General features: G+C 46.1%; 1 protein-coding gene across 5 annotated transcripts in view; it reads right to left on the bottom strand.

Annotated features, from left to right (window-relative positions):
• Gabrr1 (gamma-aminobutyric acid type A receptor subunit rho1) overlaps positions 1–15,768 on the bottom strand; it is a 30,833-nt gene extending 15,065 nt beyond the window's left edge. The window contains exons 1-5 of one of the 5 annotated variants that reach the window (XM_060373205.1): positions 15,647–15,768; positions 4,221–4,274; positions 3,576–3,599; positions 2,971–3,077; positions 715–782 (exon numbers count right to left, since the gene is read on the bottom strand). In XM_060373205.1, coding sequence (XP_060229188.1) covers positions 715–782; positions 2,971–3,077; positions 3,576–3,599; positions 4,221–4,274; positions 15,647–15,768 — 375 coding nt within the window. Of the gene's footprint in view, positions 1–714; positions 783–2,970; positions 3,078–3,550; positions 3,600–4,220; positions 4,275–4,727; positions 5,048–15,646 lie in introns of those variants that run through there. The other 4 variants (XM_060373208.1, XM_060373206.1, XM_021634888.2 and 1 more) reach the window with 4 other exon arrangements.
• Positions 15,769–23,084: the final 7,316 nt, after the last annotated feature.

Genomic DNA, 23,084 nt, shown 5'->3' with positions numbered 1-23,084 from the left:
CTCCCACCCCCATCCCGGACACTGGTGACTCCAGCTGAAGGTGCCAGCTCTTGGGCTGACCTGAGCCCTGGAGAGGCTGTGGGAGGAGGACTGTAGGCGTGGCTTGTGTGAGAACGCTGCGGGGGCGGGGGGGGGGTGCTTGCTTCCCCCATCTCACTGCGGTTTCTGGGAGCAGTCCCCAGGTACACACTGGCCCGCTTCTTGGAGACTCCAAGCCAAGGCAGAGTTTTAAAAAGTCCAATTTGTAGAGTGCGCCCCACCCCCACCCTGCCACCTTTTTAGTTTTTGAGATGGGGCATCACTGTGAAGGTAGCCCAGGCTGGTATGGAGCTTCCTCTATAATAGACCAGGCTGGTCTCAAACCCAAGAAGACACACACTACCACGCCTAGCTGGCGGCATTTCTGTTTGTTTGTTTGGTTGGTTAGTTTTTAGTTGGGACCCGCTGAAAAGCAAACGGGAATACTCCACAGCGTCCTGGCTGCAGTCTGGACTTGCATCTCCCGAGGCCTCCGTGCTGAAGGATAAAGACCAAGTTTGTCACCTGACTCCATCTCACGCCAGCTGGGAACTCCCGACAAATGACATGTGTAAAGTGAGTGTGGGCACACGCACACACACGCCCGCCAAGGAGTCATGATGGAATTCAGGGATGCCCAGACAGGTCCACGTGAGCCTCCCCGTGGCCCAGAGCCTTGGCCAGAGAAGCACTCACCATGTCCACCTCGGAGATGCTGTCCAGGCTCTCTACTTGCACGTCCACACCCACGGGGATGGCGGGGCCTGCGGAGGGCATGACAGACGCACTCACTCATTCTCTCTGCTCTTTCTTTTCCCCTCTCCTTCCCTTCCTCCTACCCTCAGTGGCTTTCTCTCTTTCTTCCTTCCCTTTTCTTTCTTTATTTCTCTTTTCTTCTTTTTTTTTCTTTCTTTTTAAAATGTATTCTCTCATACCAGTTTCCCTCCCACCTCTCCTCCCAGTCCCTCCCCAACACCTCCCCTACCCCATCCACTCCTCCTCCATTTCCCTTAAGAAGAGGGCAGGTCTCCCAAGGATGTCAGCCAAACATGGCATATCAAGCTATGACAAAGCTAGGCACCTCCCCTCATACTAAGGCTGGTTGAAGCAACACAGTCAGAGGAAAAGGGTCCAAAAAGCAGACAAGAGTCAGAGAGCTCCTGTTCCCATTAGGGGTCTCACCAGAAGACCAAGCTACACAACCGTTAACGTTGATGCAGAGGTCCTAGCTCAGACCCATGCGGGCGCCCTGATTGTCGGTTACTGCAAGCCCCTATGACGGTGCCTAGCTATGTAGCCCAGGCTGATCGCAAAAGCTCAATCCTCTCGCTGGGAGTACAGGAGTGTGCATCACACCCAGCTGAACTTTTACTACAGAAGAGGCAGGCAAAGGCGTGTCCATCGTGGCAAACATTTGAAGGTTTTGGCCATGCCCACCTGCAGTCAAAGAAGAAGTAAAAAGCAGGCTCATGGGTTGGCTCCTTGGAATATCCTAACCCCCAAAAACTTAGTAATAAAAGTGCTTTGTCCTTTGCAGAATGGTGAGGCTGAATTGTTTTATGTGTATAAGTGTCTGCCTGCAGGTATGCCTGGTGTCTGTTAAAGCTAAGTGTGTTAAAGGGCATCTGATCTCCAAGACTGGAGTGATGTAGAGACCATCATGAGCTTTCCTGTGGCTCTGGGAATCCAACCGGGGTCCTCTAAAAAGCAGCCAGTGTCCTTAACCACTAAGCTATCTTTCCAGACCCAGAACAATGAGGCTAATAGAGACCATTCCTTTCTGGTTCCATATGCTCATTTGAAGCTGTGGTGAAGACCTAGGTTGAGTCAGGGTCTGATCTAAGGAGCAGCCTGCATGCACCTTAGCATGAAATGGCCTGCTGAATTTTCTTCATTTTCCCCCCTGCCCTCTTGGAAACACTAGCCTTACTCAGTCATTTGTCCTCCCACTCGTCTGTATCTTTGTTACATGGTGAAGCTTCCAGGAAGACATGCCATGCCAAAATGGTCTTAAATCAAAACATTACATTTTTGTCCTTATTTCCAGGCTGTTTAAACTGAGTGTTGGCAGAGAATATAAGAGACAGAGAGCTTGCTTGTAAGGTGTGCATTAGGGTTAGGATGTGCTGAAGAAGTAGGACTGGGTCCAATAGCTCCATATGACAAAGAGAAGAAAGACCTTTCTAGAACTTGGGGGATTGGTTTGGAGGGATTTGGGGTGGAGGCAAACGTGATTAGAAAAAAAAAGAAAGACATGAAGATGATTTCCGGGGGCTGGAGGGATGGCTCGGTCAGTAAGCACCCCAGGCCTTGGCAGCATGAAGACCTGGGTTTGAGCCTGGGTGTGGTGGATGAGGAGGCAGAGGCGGGATTCCCGGGGCCCTCTGGCTAGGAGTCTAGCCTAATTGCTTAGCTTCAGGACAGTGAGAGGCTGTCTCAAAGCAGGTAGACAGCATTCCTGAGCATGGCGCTGCAGAATTTCCTCTGGTCTCTGCAGGCATGTACACCCACACCTACAGACCTGTTTTCAGAAACACATGAACATACGCACACAGCCATAAAAAAGATTTTCTCTGGAAAGAAACCAAACCCCGCCCTTCGCGATGGCTCAGGTGAGGCTGCTGACTGCCAAACCTGAAGACTGGAGCTGGATTCCCAGAGCTGGCATGGTGGAGAGAACCAGCTTCCCCAGGTTGTCCTCTGGCCTGCACCTGCCCTGCTCTGGAGGCAGCCTGTGACTCACTGACACTCAGTGGGCCCTCTCACTGCACTAGCCTGGGACAGTGGCCTTGCCTGACCACACACCAGCAGGTACTCGGCAGAGCCAGGGCAGGAAGGGCAGATGCTCAGAAGGTGCTGGGCCCAGCGAGGCAGAGACATTAGCGGATCTGGGTGCACAGACAAAGAACCCCTGGGGAGATGCGGAACCCCCTCCGGGAGCGCATCTCATACCTCCAAAGCCAGGCCTCATGCTGAAGTCGTGGTCGTCTATCCGCAGCAGCTGTTCGGACTTGGTGAGAGGTGACTTGGTGATGTCAGAGCTTCGTTTCAGAATGGGGCTGCCACAGAGGGAAAGCGGGCGGATCACACCACTGCCCAGAGCCTCTGCCTGCTGCTTGTTCTTGGCCAGTTTGCCAGTGTACTGTTTCCTCTTAGAGCCTCCTTCTTCCCTGCCCTTCTTTACCCTTTTCTGGATAAAGAAACTGTCCTGGGAGTTCTACGATCGGGGCTCCCAGCCACATGGAAGGGCTCCCCAAATCCAGACCCTGCCTCTGACATCTTGATTATCCCCCTCTCCCTTCCTTTCTATTTAGTGCAGGTAGGGGCTGGAGAAATGGCTCAGCGGTACAGGGGACTGGCTGCTCTTCCCAAGACCCTGATGCTGTTCCCAGCAGCCACTCCACAGCTCACAGATGTGACTCCTGCCCACAGGACCTGACGCCCTCTGCCAGCCGCCCCAGGCACTACATGCAAAACACCATACACATAAAAAAAAATTTAATTAAACATGCAGTGGATTCTACTAACCTACCCTCATCTACATATAGTTGTCTTACCGGTTCCTTGTCCGTCTGCCGAGACTTTGTTATAAAAATACAAAAGTACCAAAATACAGTGTTATTCTCCCTCCTTACACAGTTAATGTCCTACATACGCTTCTTTATGCCCTGGATTTTCAGCGTCCCCCTTGTCCCCTGTTCCACTGCGGAGCTCCCCTTCAGTCCTCCCACAGCCCACACCTAAGTAGCTTTGGGTCCTCTGTCCCTACCGTGAGCGGCACCTGAAATCCTTCCCTACCCAACAGCGCAAGGTCTATTCTATAAAGGTCTAGGGGATCCTCCCAAGTGACCAGTCAGGCCCACTCCCCTGATGCTGTGGTGCTCCGCCGCCCTGTCCTCCCTGGCTGACTCGGGTGCCCTCCTCCTCCTCCTCACTACCGCCTGGCTCTCAGCCTCCCGGTCTTCTCGGAAAGGACCTCGAGGTCGGGAGAGCGGGCTTCCTCCTCTCTTCCGAGCCTGGCTGCCTCACGCTGTCGGGCGAGAGCCAGGCCCTGAGAGCAGGTCACAAGCACCGCTGTGAGCGTGGATGTGCAGTGTGAGGGCGGGGGCACGCGGGGAGAGCTGGGCAGGGCCGGGCACGCCAGCGCCCGGGCCCCGGCGGGGAAGCTGGGGTCACTGCCCTCGCCCTCCTCGGCGGCGTACCTGCCTTGCTTGTGAGCATCGTCGTGTGCCCCTCGTCTCTGCCTCTGAGGTCGGCTGTGGAAACACAAAGCAAAGGTGTTGCAGAGTCTGTGCGGGGACTCGGGACGGCAGAGCACGGCCTCTGTGCGCCTCCCATCCGGCCGGAATGAAATGGGGCGAGGGAGGAAGGCTCAGCGCGCTAATCTGGCCTGATGAGCGGTTTCCGAGGACTCACAGGCGCAGGGAACGAGGATTAATTATTTAGAAGGCCTGATTTACAGAGATCGGACCTACCCACCCCCCTGCCGCCACACACATGTGCACACACATGCACGCTCACACAGTCAAATAAACACCGCCATACACATATACTCACACCCTTACACACATTTGTGGACACTCACACACGCATACACACACCCTATACACTCACACTCACGCACACTCTTACACACATTCATGGACACACACACGCATACACACACCCTGTTCACTCACTGGTACCCTCACACATGTATGCACACTTACATGCGTGCATGCGAGCGCACGCTCACATGAACTCACAGCCACCCAGGCTTGGAACTGAGCCTTAAGAGGTGACATTCTAGCCTGGAGCCACCATGAAACTGGCAAACAATGCTGCCCCCTCTGCTGTCCTGGCCTCTGGATTTGGCCGAGAGGGCCCGGCAGGGAGCGAAGGAGAGAGCGAGCTGGAGCGTTTGCTGTGGGGCAGTTCCTGTCCTTTTGTTTCTTCAGTGCTCACGTCTCTGCTTAGGGCACAGGTGGCCTCCTGTCTTCCCACCAGCACGCCTGCTTCGTGCCCTGAACCCAGCCCACATCTCTGCGAGGAGTGCTTGATTCCATTGGTTAAGTCCCTCCGAGCGTGATGCGAGGCGTCCACTGGCAACAGGGACAGGGATTACATCATCCGTAGCTCGGTGGAGGAGGGCAGGCATGAGTCTGCCGGGAGAGGCGAGAAAAATGGGAGAGAAGAGGTGGGAGAAGAGATCAGCCACCAAGGACAGAGTGCTGTGCGTGTCCTGCCCCTGGGCAGAGCTGGCCACAGCGGACTCTCCAGCACAGGGCGGATGAGTGAGAAAGGAATCACGTGCCCCATGCATGAAAAAATAAATCATGTAAAAGAGAGAGAAAAGAGACTGAGCACGGTTGCTGCACTAGAAAACAAGTTGCCTGCTTTGACTTTACCTTTGGGCCAGCCTGCAGTACAACCACTCAGCAAGTGACAGAGGGCTGCCAGGCTCTGAGATACCCCACAGTTGCCGCCCTCTGCAGAGCTTAGATTCCAGCCTGGAAGACACAGATAAGGGTTCCCAACATCCTTCCCACTGCTGTGGGTAGTTTAAAGCACCTTTTCCCTGTTCCTATGCCGAGTACAAGGTGGAAAGTAGAGTGAACGTGAGGCCGATGAAAGCAGCTCGGAAATGACCCACGCGTTTCTGCGCAGTTCCTAACAGAGCCCAGGGCAAGTAGATGCTGCTTGCTCAGGTCATGACAGAACTACCGTGGAGTGTCTTTAGCACCGTTTTACCAGCTGCAGACACGATGATGGTTGTTAAAATTAACACAAGACAAGTAATACGACAAGTGGCACAGGTGAGTGATCAGCACTGGACAGCCTGATTGACCCATCTCCCCGAGCATCAGCGCCAGGCCTCACCACCAACCTCAGTTTGCCTGTGAGGAAACCAACGCGAGACACTGGGAGTGTCCTGGAGCTTATGCGCGTTCCATATGGTGAGCATTCTGTTTTTCCCTCAGGTCTAAATAGTTTATCTCCTTTGGCTCCTTACTAGGTGATTTTGATACCTAATAATCTGCTTTTTGAGTTACGTATTGCTGTAGACATTCTTCTATTGCTGAAGAGACGTGATGACCAAGGCAACTCTTAGAAAAGAAAGCATTTGGACGGAGGCCTGCTTATGCTTTCAGAGGCTTAGTCCATGATTGTCGTAGCAGGGAGCATGATGGCAGGTGCTGGAGAAGCAGCTGAGGGCTACATCCTGACCACAAGCAAAGAGAAAGACTGGGCCTGCATGGGCTGTTAAAACCTCAAAACCCGCCTCAGTTACACACTTCCTCCCTTCCTGAGCCTTTTAATCCTTTCAAACAGGGCCACTCCCTGATGACTAAGCATTCAAATATACAAGCCTATGGGCCGCTCCTTTTCAGACCACCACATTCCATCCCCTGGCCCTCATCGGGTTACAGCCACATCATAATGCAGAGTGCATTCAGTCCCCATAGTCTGTCACAGTCTCAACACTGTAAAAGTCCGAAGTTTGAAGTCTCTTCTGAGACTCACATCAGTCTATTAACTGTTGCCCTAGAGTAATCAGAATTAGAAAAGCAGATCACATACTTCCAATGTACAATGGCACAGAACATACATTACCATGCCAAAAGAGAAGAGAAGGAGCACAGTGAGGAAATGCTGGACCACAGCAAGACCTAAAACCAGCTGTGCAAACCCCGTACTCTGTATCTCCATGTCTGATAGGAAAGTGCTCTCCAGCCCACCGATTCCTTTCAGCTTTGTTCACTGAAACAGTTCTCTCGCCTTTAGGCTGGTTCCACACCCAGTCTGCAGCTTTCCTCGGCAGGTATCCTGTATTCCACAGCCCCACACAAAGACCTCTTGAGGCCTCTATGCAGGGCCACCCCTGACACACACCAGTCCTCAGCTGCTTTCCTGAGGCATGGAGAGACATCTCACAATACCTTTCCTGTATTCTCGACTCTAAAGGCAGAACCATGCGGCTGACGCTGCCACGTTCTGCTGCTTGGTGGGGCTGGAGCATGCTCCCCTCTTTCATGTGCTTCTGCATCAGCCGCTGTTGATGGTTTCCCTCACTGCTAAAGCTTCTCTTTAATTTCTTTTCATAAGTTGGAAGCTTAGCTGGGTGGAGTCTTGCCCTGAGGCCACCATTTTCTTTTACTCCACCAGGATTTTCTTTAAACTTTTTATCTCCTTGAACACTGGACTTAGCTCCATTACACTTCCCAGTTCTCCTCAAACTGTACAATTTGATTTTTTTTCCTTGATCAGATTGCTCCTTTTCATTATAGGTCTGCATAAGAGAGAGCACTAATAGCCAAATGACGAAAAAACAATACTGAGCTGTCTTGAAATCTCCTCTGCCAATACCAGGAATCAAAAACTCACCAATTTAGCCTCAGGCATGGCATATTTTTTTGGACAAGAACAGAAAGCAGCTACATACTTCACCAAAATATCATAATGGTCTCTAGGCCACCTACTAGTATTCTTCTCCTCTGAAACCTCTTAGCAGGATAATCCTAGTCTACATTGCTCTCAGCACCACTGTCTACATGCTGCTGTGGCCCATAAAGTCCTGCTTAAAGCACTCAAGTATTTTCCTAATACAAAGTCCCAAATTCCATATTCCATCAATAAGCAGTATGGTCAGGCCTGTCACAGCAATACCCTGCTCCCTGGAACCAACTTCTGTCTTAGTCACTGTTCTATTGAAGAACCACCATGACCAAGGCAACTCATAAAAGAAAGCATTTAATTGGGGGCTTGCTTACAGTTTCAGAGGCTTAATCCGTTATCATCATGACAGAAAGAATGGCAGCAGGTAGGCTTGGTGCTGGAGAAGCAGCTGAGAGCTACATCCTGACCACAAGCAGATAAAGAAAGACAGACAGAGAGAGAGGGGGGAGACTGGGGACTGGGGTTGTCATGGGCTTTCGAAACCTCAAAGCCCACCCCTAGTAACACACTTTCTCCAACAATGCCACTCTTTTTAACCCTTCTAATCCTTTCAAATAGTGCTATTCCCTGATGACTAATCATTCAAATATTTGAGCCATTCTTATTCAAATCACCACACATATTCTAGAATGTTTAATGGTGAGTTTTATGTGAACTTTCTAGACTAGGTACATAGTTTTCCATTAAACATCAGTCTTGACTATCATGTGAAGGTATTTTTAAGATGCAATTAACAGCTAGATCAGGGTCTCAAGAAGTTCAATCAGTTGAAGGTTCTTAAGACTAAAGTCTCCCAACCAGGAGGAATCCTGCTTTCAGATTGTTTTTGTAATTCAAGACTATAACATCAGCAACTGAAGTTTATGCTTGACAGCTTTATAAGTTCATTCATTCATTCATTCATTCATTCATTTGTCGTCTTCTTCTTCTTCTTCTTCTTCTTCCTCTTCTTCTTCTTTTCTCTTTCTGTTTTGTAGCACTGGGTTGTCTAATTATCTAGCCCAGATTAGCCTCAAACTCACCATATAGCCCAGGCTGGCCTAGAACTAGTGACAGTCTTTCTACCTCAGTTTCCCAATTGCTGGAATTACAGGAGTGTACTGCCATGCCCATCCACTACAAATTCCCGAAAGCCAACCCCTTCAAAAACAAACTTATTTATTTATTTCATTTATGTGTGTGAGTGTTTTGTGTGCCTGTATGTATGTGCACAAAGCTCATGCCTGGTGTCTGTGGAGTTTAGAAGACAGAGTCAAATCTCTGAAAACTGTGGTTATGGATGATTGTGAGCAACCACGTGGATCCTGGGAATTGAACCTGGGCAACAAGTGCTGAGCCATCTCTCCAGCCCCTGAGTTTTTAAAATAAATTCTGCCTGTCCCCTGGATGCTGTCTGTTTCCATGAAGGGTCATGAATGTTTTCATGTGTGGCCACTCTGACACGGAAGTCTGCACATGGAAGGAGGTGGTGCTGAGGCTGGAGCAGAAGGCAGCTCGGTGTTGGCTGCACTCCCCCAGCTTTGACCTATTCCTCTGTCTTGTCTTGGAGTTACTAGATCCAGCCATCCATTTGCCACTCTCATTAATAACTGTTCCCAAGAACCAGGCGGGCCCTAAGACGAAACCTGGCCTGCTAGTCCTTATCTTTCCATAAGAAGCACAGTGAGAGTGTCTGTCTGTCTGTGCCTCAGGCAGAGGCTCTGCTTACACCATTCCTGCTTGGCTGCCACATGTCTGAATAGAAGTTCCCTGCTCCTTCCTTATGAGAGATGCCGCTTTTACGTTTAGCACGTTAGTGGTTTTCTCCTGCTTATTCTCTTTGACAGAATTTTCAGATCATATTTTTCTCAGTTCCCTTGGAAAGGCTTTTCTGTTCCTTTGTGGCTATGTCTCCAATACCCATGCCACAACTTTGGTGAACAACTTTTGTTTAGTATTTTCATCTTGAAAAAGGATATATGTGGATAATTGTCTGCATGTATGTATGTGCACCACATGTGTGCCTGGCGCCCACAGAGGTCAAAAGAGAGCACCTGTCAGACCTGGAACTGAAGTAACAATTGGTTGTGGGCTACCACGTAGATGCTGGAACTAATCCTGGGTCCTCCACAAAAGAAATGCTCTTAGCCACTGAGCCTTCTCTCCCCTTGTGAATTTGACTAAATGTGAAAGGTTCCTAAAGCTGATTAAACGTATCAGTTGTGAGAAACGTAAAACAAGAGTGTGTCTGCCATGGAGACAGCCTGCAGTCCAGTGCTGTCAGAGGTGAACTTGCTGAGTTACCCATCTAGCTCCAGCCCCGCCTCCTACCCCAGGGGCTGAAGCAGCAAGCTACCACCAACTTCTGTCTCTTGTAAAGGAAGGCTGTTAAGGGTGGGGACTCCTGCATCCTGTATCACTTCTCAGGCTTCCAGAGGCCAGTGAACGTCCACTTAGTACCTGCTGCAGTATTAGTAATACGGGAAGCTCACTAAGTGGTTCTTAGCGTCCTTGGCCTCTCTCTGCTCTCTCTCTACACTCATTTCTCTAGACCTTGGTCCCACTCCTCCTCAGTCTTCTTCATCAAACATCTTTCTTTTGGAAGTGTGGGGAGCTGAGGATTTGTGTTGAACAGTGAACCCAGGGCCTCATGCATGCTAGGAGAGCATTTTATCACTGAAATGTATCCCAGCCTCCCTCTTCCCCCCACTTCCCAGACAAGGTCTGTTGAAGCCCAGGCTGACTCACTGTGGAGCTGAAGATGATCCACCCCCACGTGCTGGGATACAGGCGTGTGCTGCCATACCTGGTCCCAAGCTCCTCCTTCACTAAAGCTGTTCACACTGACTTTGAGTCTGTTATGTATCCACCCTTGAACTGGTGATCCTCCTGCTTCAACCTCCCAAGAACCTGGGATGACAGGCCTACCCTACTGTACCCACTTCCTCTGACTTTTTAAATGGTTTTTCTTCTTCTGTCTTTGTTCCTACTCTTATTTCATGCCACTTTACCTCTCAGGGTCTCTTGACTACCACCACCCAAGAGGACATCCTTTGAATCTGCATCTGTAGCCCCAGTTTTCCCCAGCTGCCCATCCCTTCTCGAGAACACACAGGTGTCTCTCCACAGCCTTTAAGTGATCCAGGGCCTTGTGGTCTTTCTTCTTCACAGCACTCCTTTTCTGCCCCTGACATGGCCACTCTCTCAGACAAGCAACCCAAATGCCTGCTGGCCATTTACCTAATGCCATGCAAATCTTGGCAATTCTAAAATGCTCTGGGCTCCATTTCTCTGTCCCTGCTCATCCCACTATCATCCCAAACCACTCACTATTTCTCACTTGCTCCAGGTGTGGCCCCTGGTTATTTGCTGTCTCCCTTCTGGGACCCTTCCTACCCATCTACCATATCTCCTGGGGTGCAAGCAAGTCTGGTCTCTCTGGGATGGAATTCTGCTGAAGCCAGCTGGGTTTCCTCTGCCTTTGCAGGAAGTGCGGGCAAGAAGTTATGAAACTAGCAGGCTCTGGCTTCTGGTAGGATGAGTTCATGCAGCATGGCTGGCATCCCCAGGGCCTGGATTACAGGCCTTCCAATGTTTCCAGCTTTCCATGAAGAAAGGAAAGACAGGAGTACAAGTCCATTCTAGAAACTGTGCCTAATGCCCTACATGGTCCACAAAAGTGAGCCACATTTGGACAAGCCTTCAGAGAGGTTTTTGGAATCGGGATGAAACATCCTTTAGAAATTTAGGCTACATAGAAACAAAATTTAACTTGAATAATGGGATATAAATTGGATCCACTTTCTATTTGTAAACAACTGTAATCAAATCTACCTAGAATGTTAGTTTTTATTATATTATTTATTTATGGGGAGGGCGGGGGTGTGGGGTGCATACAGGGTGCACACGTGTAGGTCAGAAGATGACCTGCGGGAGTTGTTGTCCCTCCACTCTCCAGGACCCAGGGAGGGAACGTAGCGGCAAGAGGCTCCCCACTCACACAGAGCCGAAGCTGGAGTTCCAAGTGTCTGCATGCTAGTGAATACGGGATGCTTTCCTTACTTTATTATTATTAGTTTTTGAGACAGGGTCTCTTTATGTGCCCCAGCCGTCCTGGAACTTATACTGTATACCAGGCTGGCCTCGAACTCGCTGCCTCCTGAGTGCTGGGATGAAAGGTGTGTGCTACCACAACTGGCTGATCCAGGACACTTTCAAGAGTCTATTCTAACTGAACAACCATGTGGTATTTTTGTAATGGTAGGGACTAGAGAAATGGCTTGGTGGTTAGGAACGCTTGTAGCTCTTGCAGGAAATCCAGGTTTGGGTCCTCAGTTCCCAGCACCCATGTAGTGCTAACTCACACCCTTCAATACGGTCTCTGACCTCTATGGACGTTGTGTGCATGTGTTGCACATACGTAATACATACAGACATACAGGCAAAACATTTGTACATGTAAAATAAGAACCAATAAATCTCTTAACATATATTTGTAATAATAAATAGGAAGAAGCTAAAGGTTAATAAATAAAGGGAAATGTTCAAATGGTGCTGTGTCATGCATATTATACATTGTTATGCAGCTAACCAAATGATCTTACTGTAGGCTAAAGAGAAATAAATATGTATATAGGTTAAAATTACAGTAGATATGATAAGGTTACAAAAATACATTCACAGAATTTAAAAAATTGTTGTGTGTGTCTTCCATAATAAAAAATGACGTTTGGAAAAAAGCATCTATTTCACTCTCTAGGCATAAGGCTGAGATGAACACTCCAGATTTCTGTTCAGCTATAGTGCTACAAGTTCCTGACAGAGCATCTGTTGCTTGATGTTCACAGGCTCCTATGACCCCTGAGTCTACTCAAAGCTATTAGAAATAATAAAGAAATAAAGAAATACAGCAAAGCTAGGGAATACATAAAAGCATGTTTCTATACCCTAGCAACGAACTGTCCAAAAGAGAAGTCAATAAAGCAATCCCTTTTACAATAGCTACAGAAAATGAAATACTTATGAACCAGTGCTCTGCCAGTGACTTCTCCAGTCCTGAGCCTTTGTGTTTACCATCAGCTGGTTTTCACAAAGGCACTGAGAACACACAACAGGAAAATGATGGTCAGTTCCACAGAGAGTGTTGTAAAAACTGGATATCCACATGCGGAAGGATAAACTAGGCTCTTATCTCACATTCAACACAAGGATAAACTCGAAATGGGTTAAAGACTTAAGCATAGACCTGAAACTGGGAAATTTCGAGAAGACAACAGGAGAACTCGGGCCGTTGAGCTCCGTGACAGTGCTTCGGTGTGACCTCAAATGTTCGTGTAGCAGAGCCAAACCGCTGGAATTACGTCAAACTGACAGCTTCTCACAGCGAAGGGAGCAATTACAGAATGAAGAAGTGACCTACAGGCTGGGAGAAACTACTGACGAGGCCTACCTCTGAGAAGGGCACCCCCCAAAATTCATAGGAAGCTCACTTCAATAAGAAAGCAAACAACTGCATTTAAGACAGAACAAAGACACAATCTTGCCTGTCATTTTTCAGAAGCCGTACAAGTGGCCATGGGAACTGGAAGAGCAAGTGTCAGGAGTGAAGAAGGGCTAACCCTTGTGAGTTGTTGAGGGGGGTGCAAATTAATATAGCTATTTCACAAAACTATGAGGCTCCTCTAACGACAAATAGAATTATCATGCCATCATGCTTCAGAGCTTATGTGTACAGGTTTTCGATTCAGGGTTTTGAACAGAGGTCTGCATTTCCACTCGCGGCACAGCTCACAGCAGCCAAGTCACAGTACCAACCACAGCGTCTGGGAGGATGAGGGAAGGGGACGTAGCGTGTTTTCAGCAGGACAGTCGTCAGCACTTTGCAAAAGGAAACTGCTGTCGGTGACAACATGGACGAACCTGCAGCTGTTGTTCTAAGCTAATAAACTGCACACAGGACAAACACCTCAGCTAAATATTCCCAGCCTCCCCCATAGGCCCCAGCTCTGACCCAGATCTAGTTCCCTGGCTTTAAATGCCTGAAAGAGATCTCCGTAGCATATACAACCAATGTACGCCTTCTTTTCTCCCCCACTCCCCACCCCACCCCCGTTCTTCCTCTCTTTCTCCTCCTCCATTCTCTCCTCTTGTTTCGCTTTGAGATTGGGTTTCATGTAGCCCAGGCTGGCCTCAAATCTACTATGTATTTGAGCAAGGCCTGCCTTGGCCTCTCAGTTGCTGAGAGAACAGCTGGGCAGCACTGCACCTCAGGCGCAGTTTCTTAAATTGACTGCACATCTCACAGGCAGAACCGAAAACAACAGAAGAGGACCTGCTCGCGCCTGGGGTTGGGGAGATGCCAGACAAAGGGCAGACAGCTTCATGTTGAAACACTGAGCAGCAGGGTGGTGCAGTTATAATGTGCTGTGGGTCTCAAAGCTGTCAGCACTCATTTCGGGCCTTCTCACCAAAATAAAATCCTAAGGGGGCTGGAGAGATGGCTCCATGGTTAAGAGCACTGGCTGCTTTTCCAGAGGGTTCAGACTTAATTCCAGCATCTACATGGCAGCTCACAACTGTCTATAATTCCAGTCACAGGGGACCCAATGCCTTTCTCCCACTTCTGTGGCACCAGGCACACACAGCGTACATAGACATACACACAGACAAAACACCCATATACATAAAGTAAGTAAATAAAATACAAAAACAAACCTTAAGTACCAAGGTGACACATATTTTAACTGGTCAGATTTGATTATTCTACATTTACCTCTATATAATATGCTATACCTTTTAATGATCAGCTTATAATACTTTAAGTTTTCTAATTAATAAAATTTTTTAACTAAAATTAATTTTTTAGAAGAGTTACTGGGCCTCTGTGGCTTCTCTGACCAGGCTGCTGTTCTCATTGTGCCTGAGAAGCTTTTTTGTCAGTTAGCAGGGTTAAATAGTTTTCATTTCCATGACCACATTTGAGACAAAAGATCCCTGCAATTTTGGGGTGCATCCCTGCACGAATTCCATTTTCCCAAGCAGTTTCTGACATTCTGGGCACAGCGTCCCCTTCAGTAGCCCAGGCTCACTGTGACCCATGGATGTCTGAGCAGCTGCACAATGACATCGTAGGAGACAGAAACTAGCGAGGTGAGCACAGCTGAGCTGCACAGCCGGTGTGTGGAGGACGTGGATGTCAGGAGGGAGCGCAGAGAAACAAGACAGGGGCCTCCTGGAACTGAGAGACACGGTTCCCTTCATGTTAGCTGGTCTCTCACTCTGTGGAGTTATATCCGAGTAGAAGGAAAACTCATGTTGGACTGGAAAGGAACGCTGATGACAAAACATGCCCTTTTCTCCATCCAGCTCCTCATTAGTAATGAGGGCGTGCTGGGCCTGTTTGTCTGCAGCGCCTGCTTTACTGACAGATGCTGGGTCTGTGGGAAAGACACACACCAAGCCAGGCTGACCTCCAGGCAGGTGAGGCGGAAGGCCAGGCCCCTGGCTACCTAAGTCTGTCTGCTAGGCCGCTGTGGCCAGGGCAGCATGTACTTCCATAGGCTCTCACAGGCCACAGGGAGCAGACAAGCTGCTAGCGCTGCTAGTTGCACATTCCCAAGAAAACTGTTCTAAAAACAAAGCCAAAAAGTCCTGCATCCATAACAGAAATAATTGGAGTTAGAGGATCAATTCCCCCAGATCGAAACTTCCATCAGACACCTTGAGGCTCTGTGCAGATAGCAGTCATCCTTGATTTTTAGAAAAATCTATAATATTCTCTTTTCCAGAATTTTTTTATCCAATGTAATTAATAACAAATTTAAGAATATATGCGAATGCTATCAAGTATAGTACCATTACAAAGAAAAATGCCATTCTAGTTTCCTGAAAGGGAAAGGGAAGGAAGGGGGGAGGAAAGGAGGAGGAAGGGAGGAGGAAGGAGGGAGGAAGGGGGGAGGAAGGGAGAAGGAAGGAGGGAGGAAGGGGGGAGGAAGGGAAGGGGAAGGAGGGAGGAAGGGGGGAGGAAGGGAAGGGGAAGGAGGGAGGAAGGGGGAAGAAGGGGGGAAGAAGGGGGGAGGAAAGGGGGAGGAAGGGGGGAGGAAGGGGGGAGGAAGGGTACCCCCACACAGGTCCGGCATGCTGCTGCCCGAGACTGGACTGCGGAGAGCCTGTTTTCTCCCTTCCCCAAGACCTTTGCCTCCGTGCCACTCACCTGCCTTTCCTAGATGACTCATGAACTTCTCTTCCTGGCCAGTGCACTGTGCTCTCAGCAGCCAGAACCCATCCCCACCACAAAAGGAATATGCCAAATTTCATATTCTGGACAGCCAGCATAGATTTCCAAATCAAACAGGTCTCCCAAGAAGCCGTGGGGAGGGAGGTGGTGAGGAGCCGCTGTCGGTCCCCTCAAGGCATCATTGCTGTGTTTGTTATTAGAAGGATGTTTACTTCTGCAAAATGAAGCTGCAGTCGGTAATCTGGCCAGCGGGAGAAAGCAATTTCCACTAACCCCACAAATCCTCCTGCGTCAGATGTCAGGGATTTTCTGAACTGAGGCTGAATTCCTGTGTCCTACAGGACATTCTTGGGGCTGGTCTGAATTAGTTCATCATAAAATGTGGTGAACGTGTTGGTGAGGGTCTGTGTTTTCAAGTGGACCAAACAGAAAGAAGGAAGTAAATGCAGAAAGGCCAAGGCACTGCTGCTGCCCAGGACCCTCCCCTGACCTGTTCAAGCTTCGACTGCTTCTAGGTTACCTGTGGCTTCAATAACCTTGGGTTGACACCTTGTGGGCAGCTGTGGCTGAGTTGAGAGCTCAAGTGGGAGAAAGGCTCTGCCATGGTGTGCAAAGAAAGAGCTAAAGTCCCTGTCAGAGGCAATGTTCCTGTCGCCAGCCTCACCGGACTTTTATATCTGGAAATAAATGAACTGCCATCAAGCACTGTGTCTCCTTCGACACTAGCTCAGAAACCTTGGCACATAATCTGCAGGCCCAGGCTTCTGTCTCCACCACAGGACCGAGTCAGAGTCCCATGGAGGGCTGCACTCAGGACTCCAAACTATTAGCTCTTCCAAGCTGAGCTCACACAGTTGAGAACTTTCAGACAGGGCTGACAAACTGAGTTGCAATTCCCGGCACTCTACAGCTGAAAAGACAACCTGAAACATGGGTATCCTGGGCTGGCCTTGAACTTTTATATAGCCAAGGTTTGTTTGTTTGTTTGTTTGTTTGTTTAATCCTGATCTTCCTATCTCTAGAAGGGTAGACTCTCTTTTGCTTGTTTTTTGTTTTGTTTTTGTTTTTCCAGACAGGGTTTCTCTGGGTAGCCTTGGCTGCCCTAGACTGTCTTTGTAGACCAGGCTGGCCTCAAACGCACAGAGAATTATCTGTCCCCGCCTCCCCAGGAGCTGGGATTACAGGCATGTGCCACCTCACCCAGCTGACTCTTTAAGAGATAGGGCCTAGGCCAGGTGTTGTGATGTTTAGGCTATAATTTCAGAATTCTGGGAAACTGAGGCAGAAAGATTATATACACTTGAGGCCAGCAAGACTACCTTGAAGAATCAAGGAACTAAATGAAAAGGAGTAACTGGACATGGAGGAGGAAAAAGATGAGGAGAAGGCAGAAGAGGAGGACTAGGGCCTACTGTAGGATAATTAGATCTTGGGGGGGTTCCACCTTTGATGGGATTGATGTAGCTCTCGATAGACCCTGTTTGTGTCTAAGAGTGTAAACTCTTCTTAAAAGAACAAAGGTCAAGCATGTCCAACCTCTCCACCCAGCCAGATCCTTCTCCAGGGTCTCCCATTGAGTCTGCCTCGCCCTCTCCTCCAACACCCTCCCCAGCCTGCCAGATCTAGCCAGGGTCCGGCATCCAGCGCCCTGGTCTAGACTGGCCAGCTCTGCTGGAGTCACAACCAACCTCTGACTTCCACTGGGACCTGTCCCTACCAGTCTCCAAATCCACAGGCCCCTCCCACATAAAATCCAACCCTTCTAACCAGCCACATCTACTTCCACACACCAGGTCTGAACCAGGACGCACAGCCTGTTCTCCAGGCCTCTGTACATATGACTCCATCTCACCCAAGCTATTTCCAACCTTTAGGCCCAATTTACCTGTTCATTCACTCTTCTGCCCCAACTTGCTCCGTCCATACCAGACTCAGAACTTACAAAAGACATCTACATACCCAGATCTCATTGCAAACAAAACAAAACAAAAGCAAAAAACTATATGAATGATCAATCCAGTATCTTCTCTCACAACCCTACCAGCCCTGTAGAAATGTTTGCCAATGAGAATTACTTAGATGAAGGCCAGCATGCAGAATTTAAAACACTAATCATAAACTTCATTAAATAATTAAGAAGTATAAAAAACACACAAAGAAAGAGTTTAATGATATTAAAGAGAATAAATGCCTGAGTGATTCCCAAGCAAACTCAAAGATAAGGTGGATGGAAATGATGGAGACAATCCAGGACTTCAGAATGAGAGAAATGTTGAAGAGGACTCAAACTGAAATGAAGATAGTATTGAAAAACTTAGTAACCCAAATGGAAAACTCAAAGGAAAGCCTTGTAAGTAGAATAAAGACAGAGTATCAGAACACAAAGATAAAGCTGATGCTTTAGACCAAATAAGCAAGGAATATGAAAAACATTTTAAAACCCAGGAAAGGAACATACATAAAATGTGGGACACCATGAAAAAAACCAAATCTTTGAATTATAGACAGACATGAGGGAGAAGCATGGCTTCAATTCTCTGATCAAAAGACACAGGTTGACTGTATAGATCAAGAAACAAAATCTGTCTGTTGTCTACAAGAAACGTATCTTAGCTCTTAAGATAGAAACTGTCTTAAAGAATGAACAAACATGCTCCAATCACATGGGACCAGGAAGCAAGCAGACATTGTTATCCTAATAATATGACAAAATAAATTTCAAATTAAAATTAAGCAGAATCGATAAAGAGAAGCACTTCATTCTCATCAGAGGAGCAGTATAGCAAGAAGACATGCATCCTAAACAGACATGCACCAAACTCTGACACACCCAGTTTCATGGAAAAAGTGACTATTGGGTTTAAAGACACAGATTAAAATCAGTCATTAATAGTAGGTGATTTCAATACCCTGCTTTCTCCAATAGACAGGTAATCTGGACAAATAATAATAATAATAATAATAATAATAATAATAATAATAATAATCAGAGAAACATCAGAATTAAATGATATCATATGGACCTAACAGATACAGCACAAAAAAAAATGCACATTCTCACAGAGAAGTGTCTCTAAAATAGACCACACACAAGGACACAAAACTAATCTTACAAATTCAAAAGTTTAAATAACTATGTATACTATTTACCATGGTGCAATAAAACTTAAAATCAACAGCAAACAATATCTAGTAAATATACAAACTTGTGAAGATTAAATGACACATTATTAAATGATGAATGGGTCAAAAAAGAAATTTTAAAAAGATAAAAATTTTTCAAGAAATATTAAGAAAATACAACACAACAAAATCTCTGGGAAATTAGTCCTATGAAGGAAATTTATAGTTCTAAGTAGCTATATTTAAAAAATCAGAAAGAGCATAAATAAATGACTTAATGATGCAACTTTGGAAAAACAAGATGAAAAATTTGGAAAAACAAAAACAAACCAAATTCAAGCCCAGTCAACAGCAATAAATTATAAAAATTGGAGGATAAAGCAATGAAATAGGAAAAAAAAAATACAAAGAATCAAGGACTCTAAGAGCTGATTCTTTGAGAAGATAAACAAGATCCACAGACCCTTGCCCTAACTAACCAGAAGAAGGAGGAGGAGGAGGAGGAGGAGGAGGAGGAGAGAAAGAGAGAGAGAAAGAGAGAGAGAGAAAGAAAGAGAGAAAGAAAAGAAAGAAAGAAAGAAAGAAAGAAAGAAAGAAAGAAAGAAAGAAAGAAAGAAAGAAAGAAAGAACCCAAATGAACAAAATCAGAAATGAACAGGGAGCCATTCTAACAGGCACCAAAGAAATTAGGCGATGCCTTAAAAACCTGTATTCCATCAAGTTAGAAACCCTAAAAGAAACGGATAAATGTTTAGATTCAGCCAAACCACTAAAATTAAACCAACAGAAGCCAACAACCTGAACAGACAGTGTCTTAGTTATTTTTCCATTACTGTGAACAGAACAGTGTGACGAGAGGAACTTATAAAGATAAGCATTTAATTTGGGGCTCACAGTTTCAGAGGGTTAGTGCCTATGACCATCACAGCAGTAGAGCACGGCAGCAGGCAGGTGGGCATGCCGCTAAAGTATTAACACACAGAGAGAGAGACAGAGAGAGAGAGAGAGAGAGAGAGAGCTAAACAGAAATGGTGTGGACGTTTGAAGCCTGAAGCCCACACCCACTGAGACACTTTCTCCAATAAGGCCACTTCCCAAACAGTTCCACCAACTGACGACCATAAAATCAAATATATAAGCCTATGAGGATCATTCTCATTCAAATTATCACAGAGACATAACATATGAGGAGACTTAAATAATAATTTAAAAGCCTTCCAGCAAAGAAAAATTTCAGGGCCAGATAGGTTCACAGCAGAATTCTCCAAGGTATCAGAGATCTTTGGCCAATCCTTATTAAGCCATTCAAAAACAAGCCTAAGGAGCACTCACAAATGTCTTCTATAAAGTCAGTATCACCCTAATGTCCAAACCAACAAGGACCCAACGAGAGAAGAAAACTACAGGCCAGTATTCCTACTGAATATAGACTCAAAAGTGCCAACACCCATGCCAGTGTCGCCATAGTAGCATAAGCTACAGGGCAGGGGATATGATTTCTCCGGAAATACGCCCCCTGGAAGGTCCCTGGCAAACTCTTCCCACTTGGAAAAGAGACGTGTTCTGAGATTTCTACGCTTCTTTAGTTGTGGCTCTGGGGCTGGAATAATGAATTCTTTGATCTTTCTCTGTGACACCTGAAACAGCACAACTAATTTTATAAAGAAATTTATTATTAGTAGATTGTTAAAGGCTTTAATAAAAATAATAAGTTTAAGGAAAGTAATGAATTAGATTTAATATTAATAGGCATTAAGAATAGTGAAATAATAATAGGCTCCTTCTTAAGAAATAATAGCATGAGAGGTGCAGCTGGCGGGAGTTTCCCCCTCCCTTCAGTGCCTTGTTCCTAAGAAAGATCATAAATCTTAAGCAGGACATATGGAAGGATGGTTAACAAAGGTGTAGTTAGATTTTGATATAGAGAGGGACTTTGGCAGGCATCTGACTTAGCTCCTGACTTTCCTCTTCACTGGTTATCAATAATGAAACTATATTTGAGGTTTCTTTTCCTTTGTTTGCTCTGATCAAAAAGTTTTTAGGCCAAGATTACTTGTGGGCACTGCTTTATGTTTGACTACATTTTTGAGTTAAAATGTAAACTTCGTATTCTTGGTAAAAAGTCTAAATGTTCTGGGAAGTATGCCAATTTTAAGGTGCCTTTTGTATAAAAATACTAGCTTGATTTCAGTAAAGTTGCAGCAGAGTCAAAACCATCAAGGTGTCTCTGTCTGTCAATTCTTCGCCGAAACCGTGTCTTCCTGTCCAAAGCCTTGTTCTCCCGAGGACGACAGGAGCCCGACTGGGCCGGTCCGTGGCACAAAAGTGCTTAAGAAAATACTTGAAAACTGAATGCATACACACACGAAAAGATTACCCAACATGACCACATTGGTTTTATCTCTGAAATGCAGGGATGGCTCAACATATGCAAGTCAATAAATGTAATCAATCACATGGACTTAAAGCCAAAAATCACATGGTCATCTCAATGGATACAGAAAGAGCCTTGGACAAAATCCAACATGGCTTCGTAAGAAAAGTCCCAGAGACTATAAGACTAGAGGGAACCTATTCAACATAATAAAAGATATACATAAGAAACCCACAGCCAACGTACTGTAAATGGAGAAATGCCTGAAGCAATCCCACCGGAGTCAGGGATGAGTCAAGTCCACTATCCTCATTTCTTTTCAATATTGTGTTTGAAGTACAAGCTAGAGCAATGAAGTCAAGAGAAAGAAATTAAAGGGATACAAATTTTCAGAGGGTTAGAGTGCATGACTGTAATAGCAGAGGTCATGGCAGCCAACAGGTAGGCATGTCACTGACGCAATAGCTTACATCTGATCCACAAATGTGAGACAGAGAGGAGAGAGAGCGCTAAATGAGATGGTGTGAACTTCGAAAGCTCAGAGCCCTTAAGTTTTATAGAGAAGGAAGTCAAATGTCCATATATGTAGATGACATTATATTTGATATTATATTACACATTAGAGACCCCAAAAATTCTACCAGAAAATTTCTACAAATGATAAATTTAGCAATGTGGCAGGATACAAAATCGACTTGTACAAATCAATAGCTTTTCTCTACACCAACAACAAACATTCAGAGAAGGAGATCATGGACACACTTCCATTCACAGCAGCCTCAAAGAAAATAAAATGTCTAGCAATAAACCAAACCAAGGAAGTGAAGGGGTCCTACAATGACAACTTAAACCTTTAAAGAAAGAGACAGACAAAGACACTGTAAAATGGAATGACATCCCATGCTCTTGGGTTGGTAGAATTAATATTTTCAAAATGACCATTTTACCAAAAGCTATATACAGATTCAATCCAATCCTAATCAAAATCCCCATCTCATTCATCCCAGAAGTAGAAAAAAATATCCTAAAATTCATATGATATCATAAAAGACCATGGATAGCGAAAACACTCCTGTGCAAAAAGAACAATGCTGGGTGTGTGTGTGGAGGGGGGGGATTGCTATTTCAGATCTTCTTTTTACAAAGACTTATTTACTTATTTATTCTATGTATATGAGTGCTTCATCTGCATAAAGATGCCTGCATTTCAGAAAAGGACATCAGATCCCAGTATAGATGGTTGTGAGCCACTGTGCAGATGCTGGGTATTGAACTCAGGACCTTCAGAAGAACAGTCAGTGCTCTTAACCACTGAGCCATCTCTCCAGTCCCATCATTCCAGATCTTAAGATATATTCCAGACCCATAGCAATGAAAACAATATGGTACTGGCATAAAAACAGACATGTAGACCAATGGGACAAAATTGAAGACCCAAACATGAGTGCACGTGACTTCAGCCAGTTATTTGACAAACATGTGTTGAAGAAAAAAAAGTATCCTCAACAAATATTTCTGGGAAAACTGGATGTCCACATGCAGAAACAATGAACTTAGAACATATCTATCATCTTGTACAAAAACTAACTGCAAATAGATCAAAGACCTAAGCCTGAAACCTGAAACCCCAAAACTTCTGGAAGAAAACACAGGTAGGACTTTACATGATATACTATAAGAAAGGACTTTGTGGGTGCTGGAGAGATGGGTCAGTGGTTAAAAGCACTGTCTGCTCTTCCAAAGGACCTGGGTTCAACTCCCAGCACCCACATGGCAGCTCACAATTGTCTGTGCCGCCAATTCCAAGGACTCTGACACCTTCACTTATAAAATAAAAAAAATTGAATAAATTCTTTAAAAAGAAAGGACTCTGTGAATAGTATTCTATTTATTCAAGAATTAAGGTCAACAACTTTG

This window comes from Meriones unguiculatus, chromosome 20 (assembly GCF_030254825.1).
Source record: "Meriones unguiculatus strain TT.TT164.6M chromosome 20, Bangor_MerUng_6.1, whole genome shotgun sequence".
NCBI classification, from domain to species: domain Eukaryota; kingdom Metazoa; phylum Chordata; class Mammalia; order Rodentia; family Muridae; genus Meriones; species Meriones unguiculatus.
This window is presented reverse-complemented; position numbering and strand designations above follow the sequence as displayed.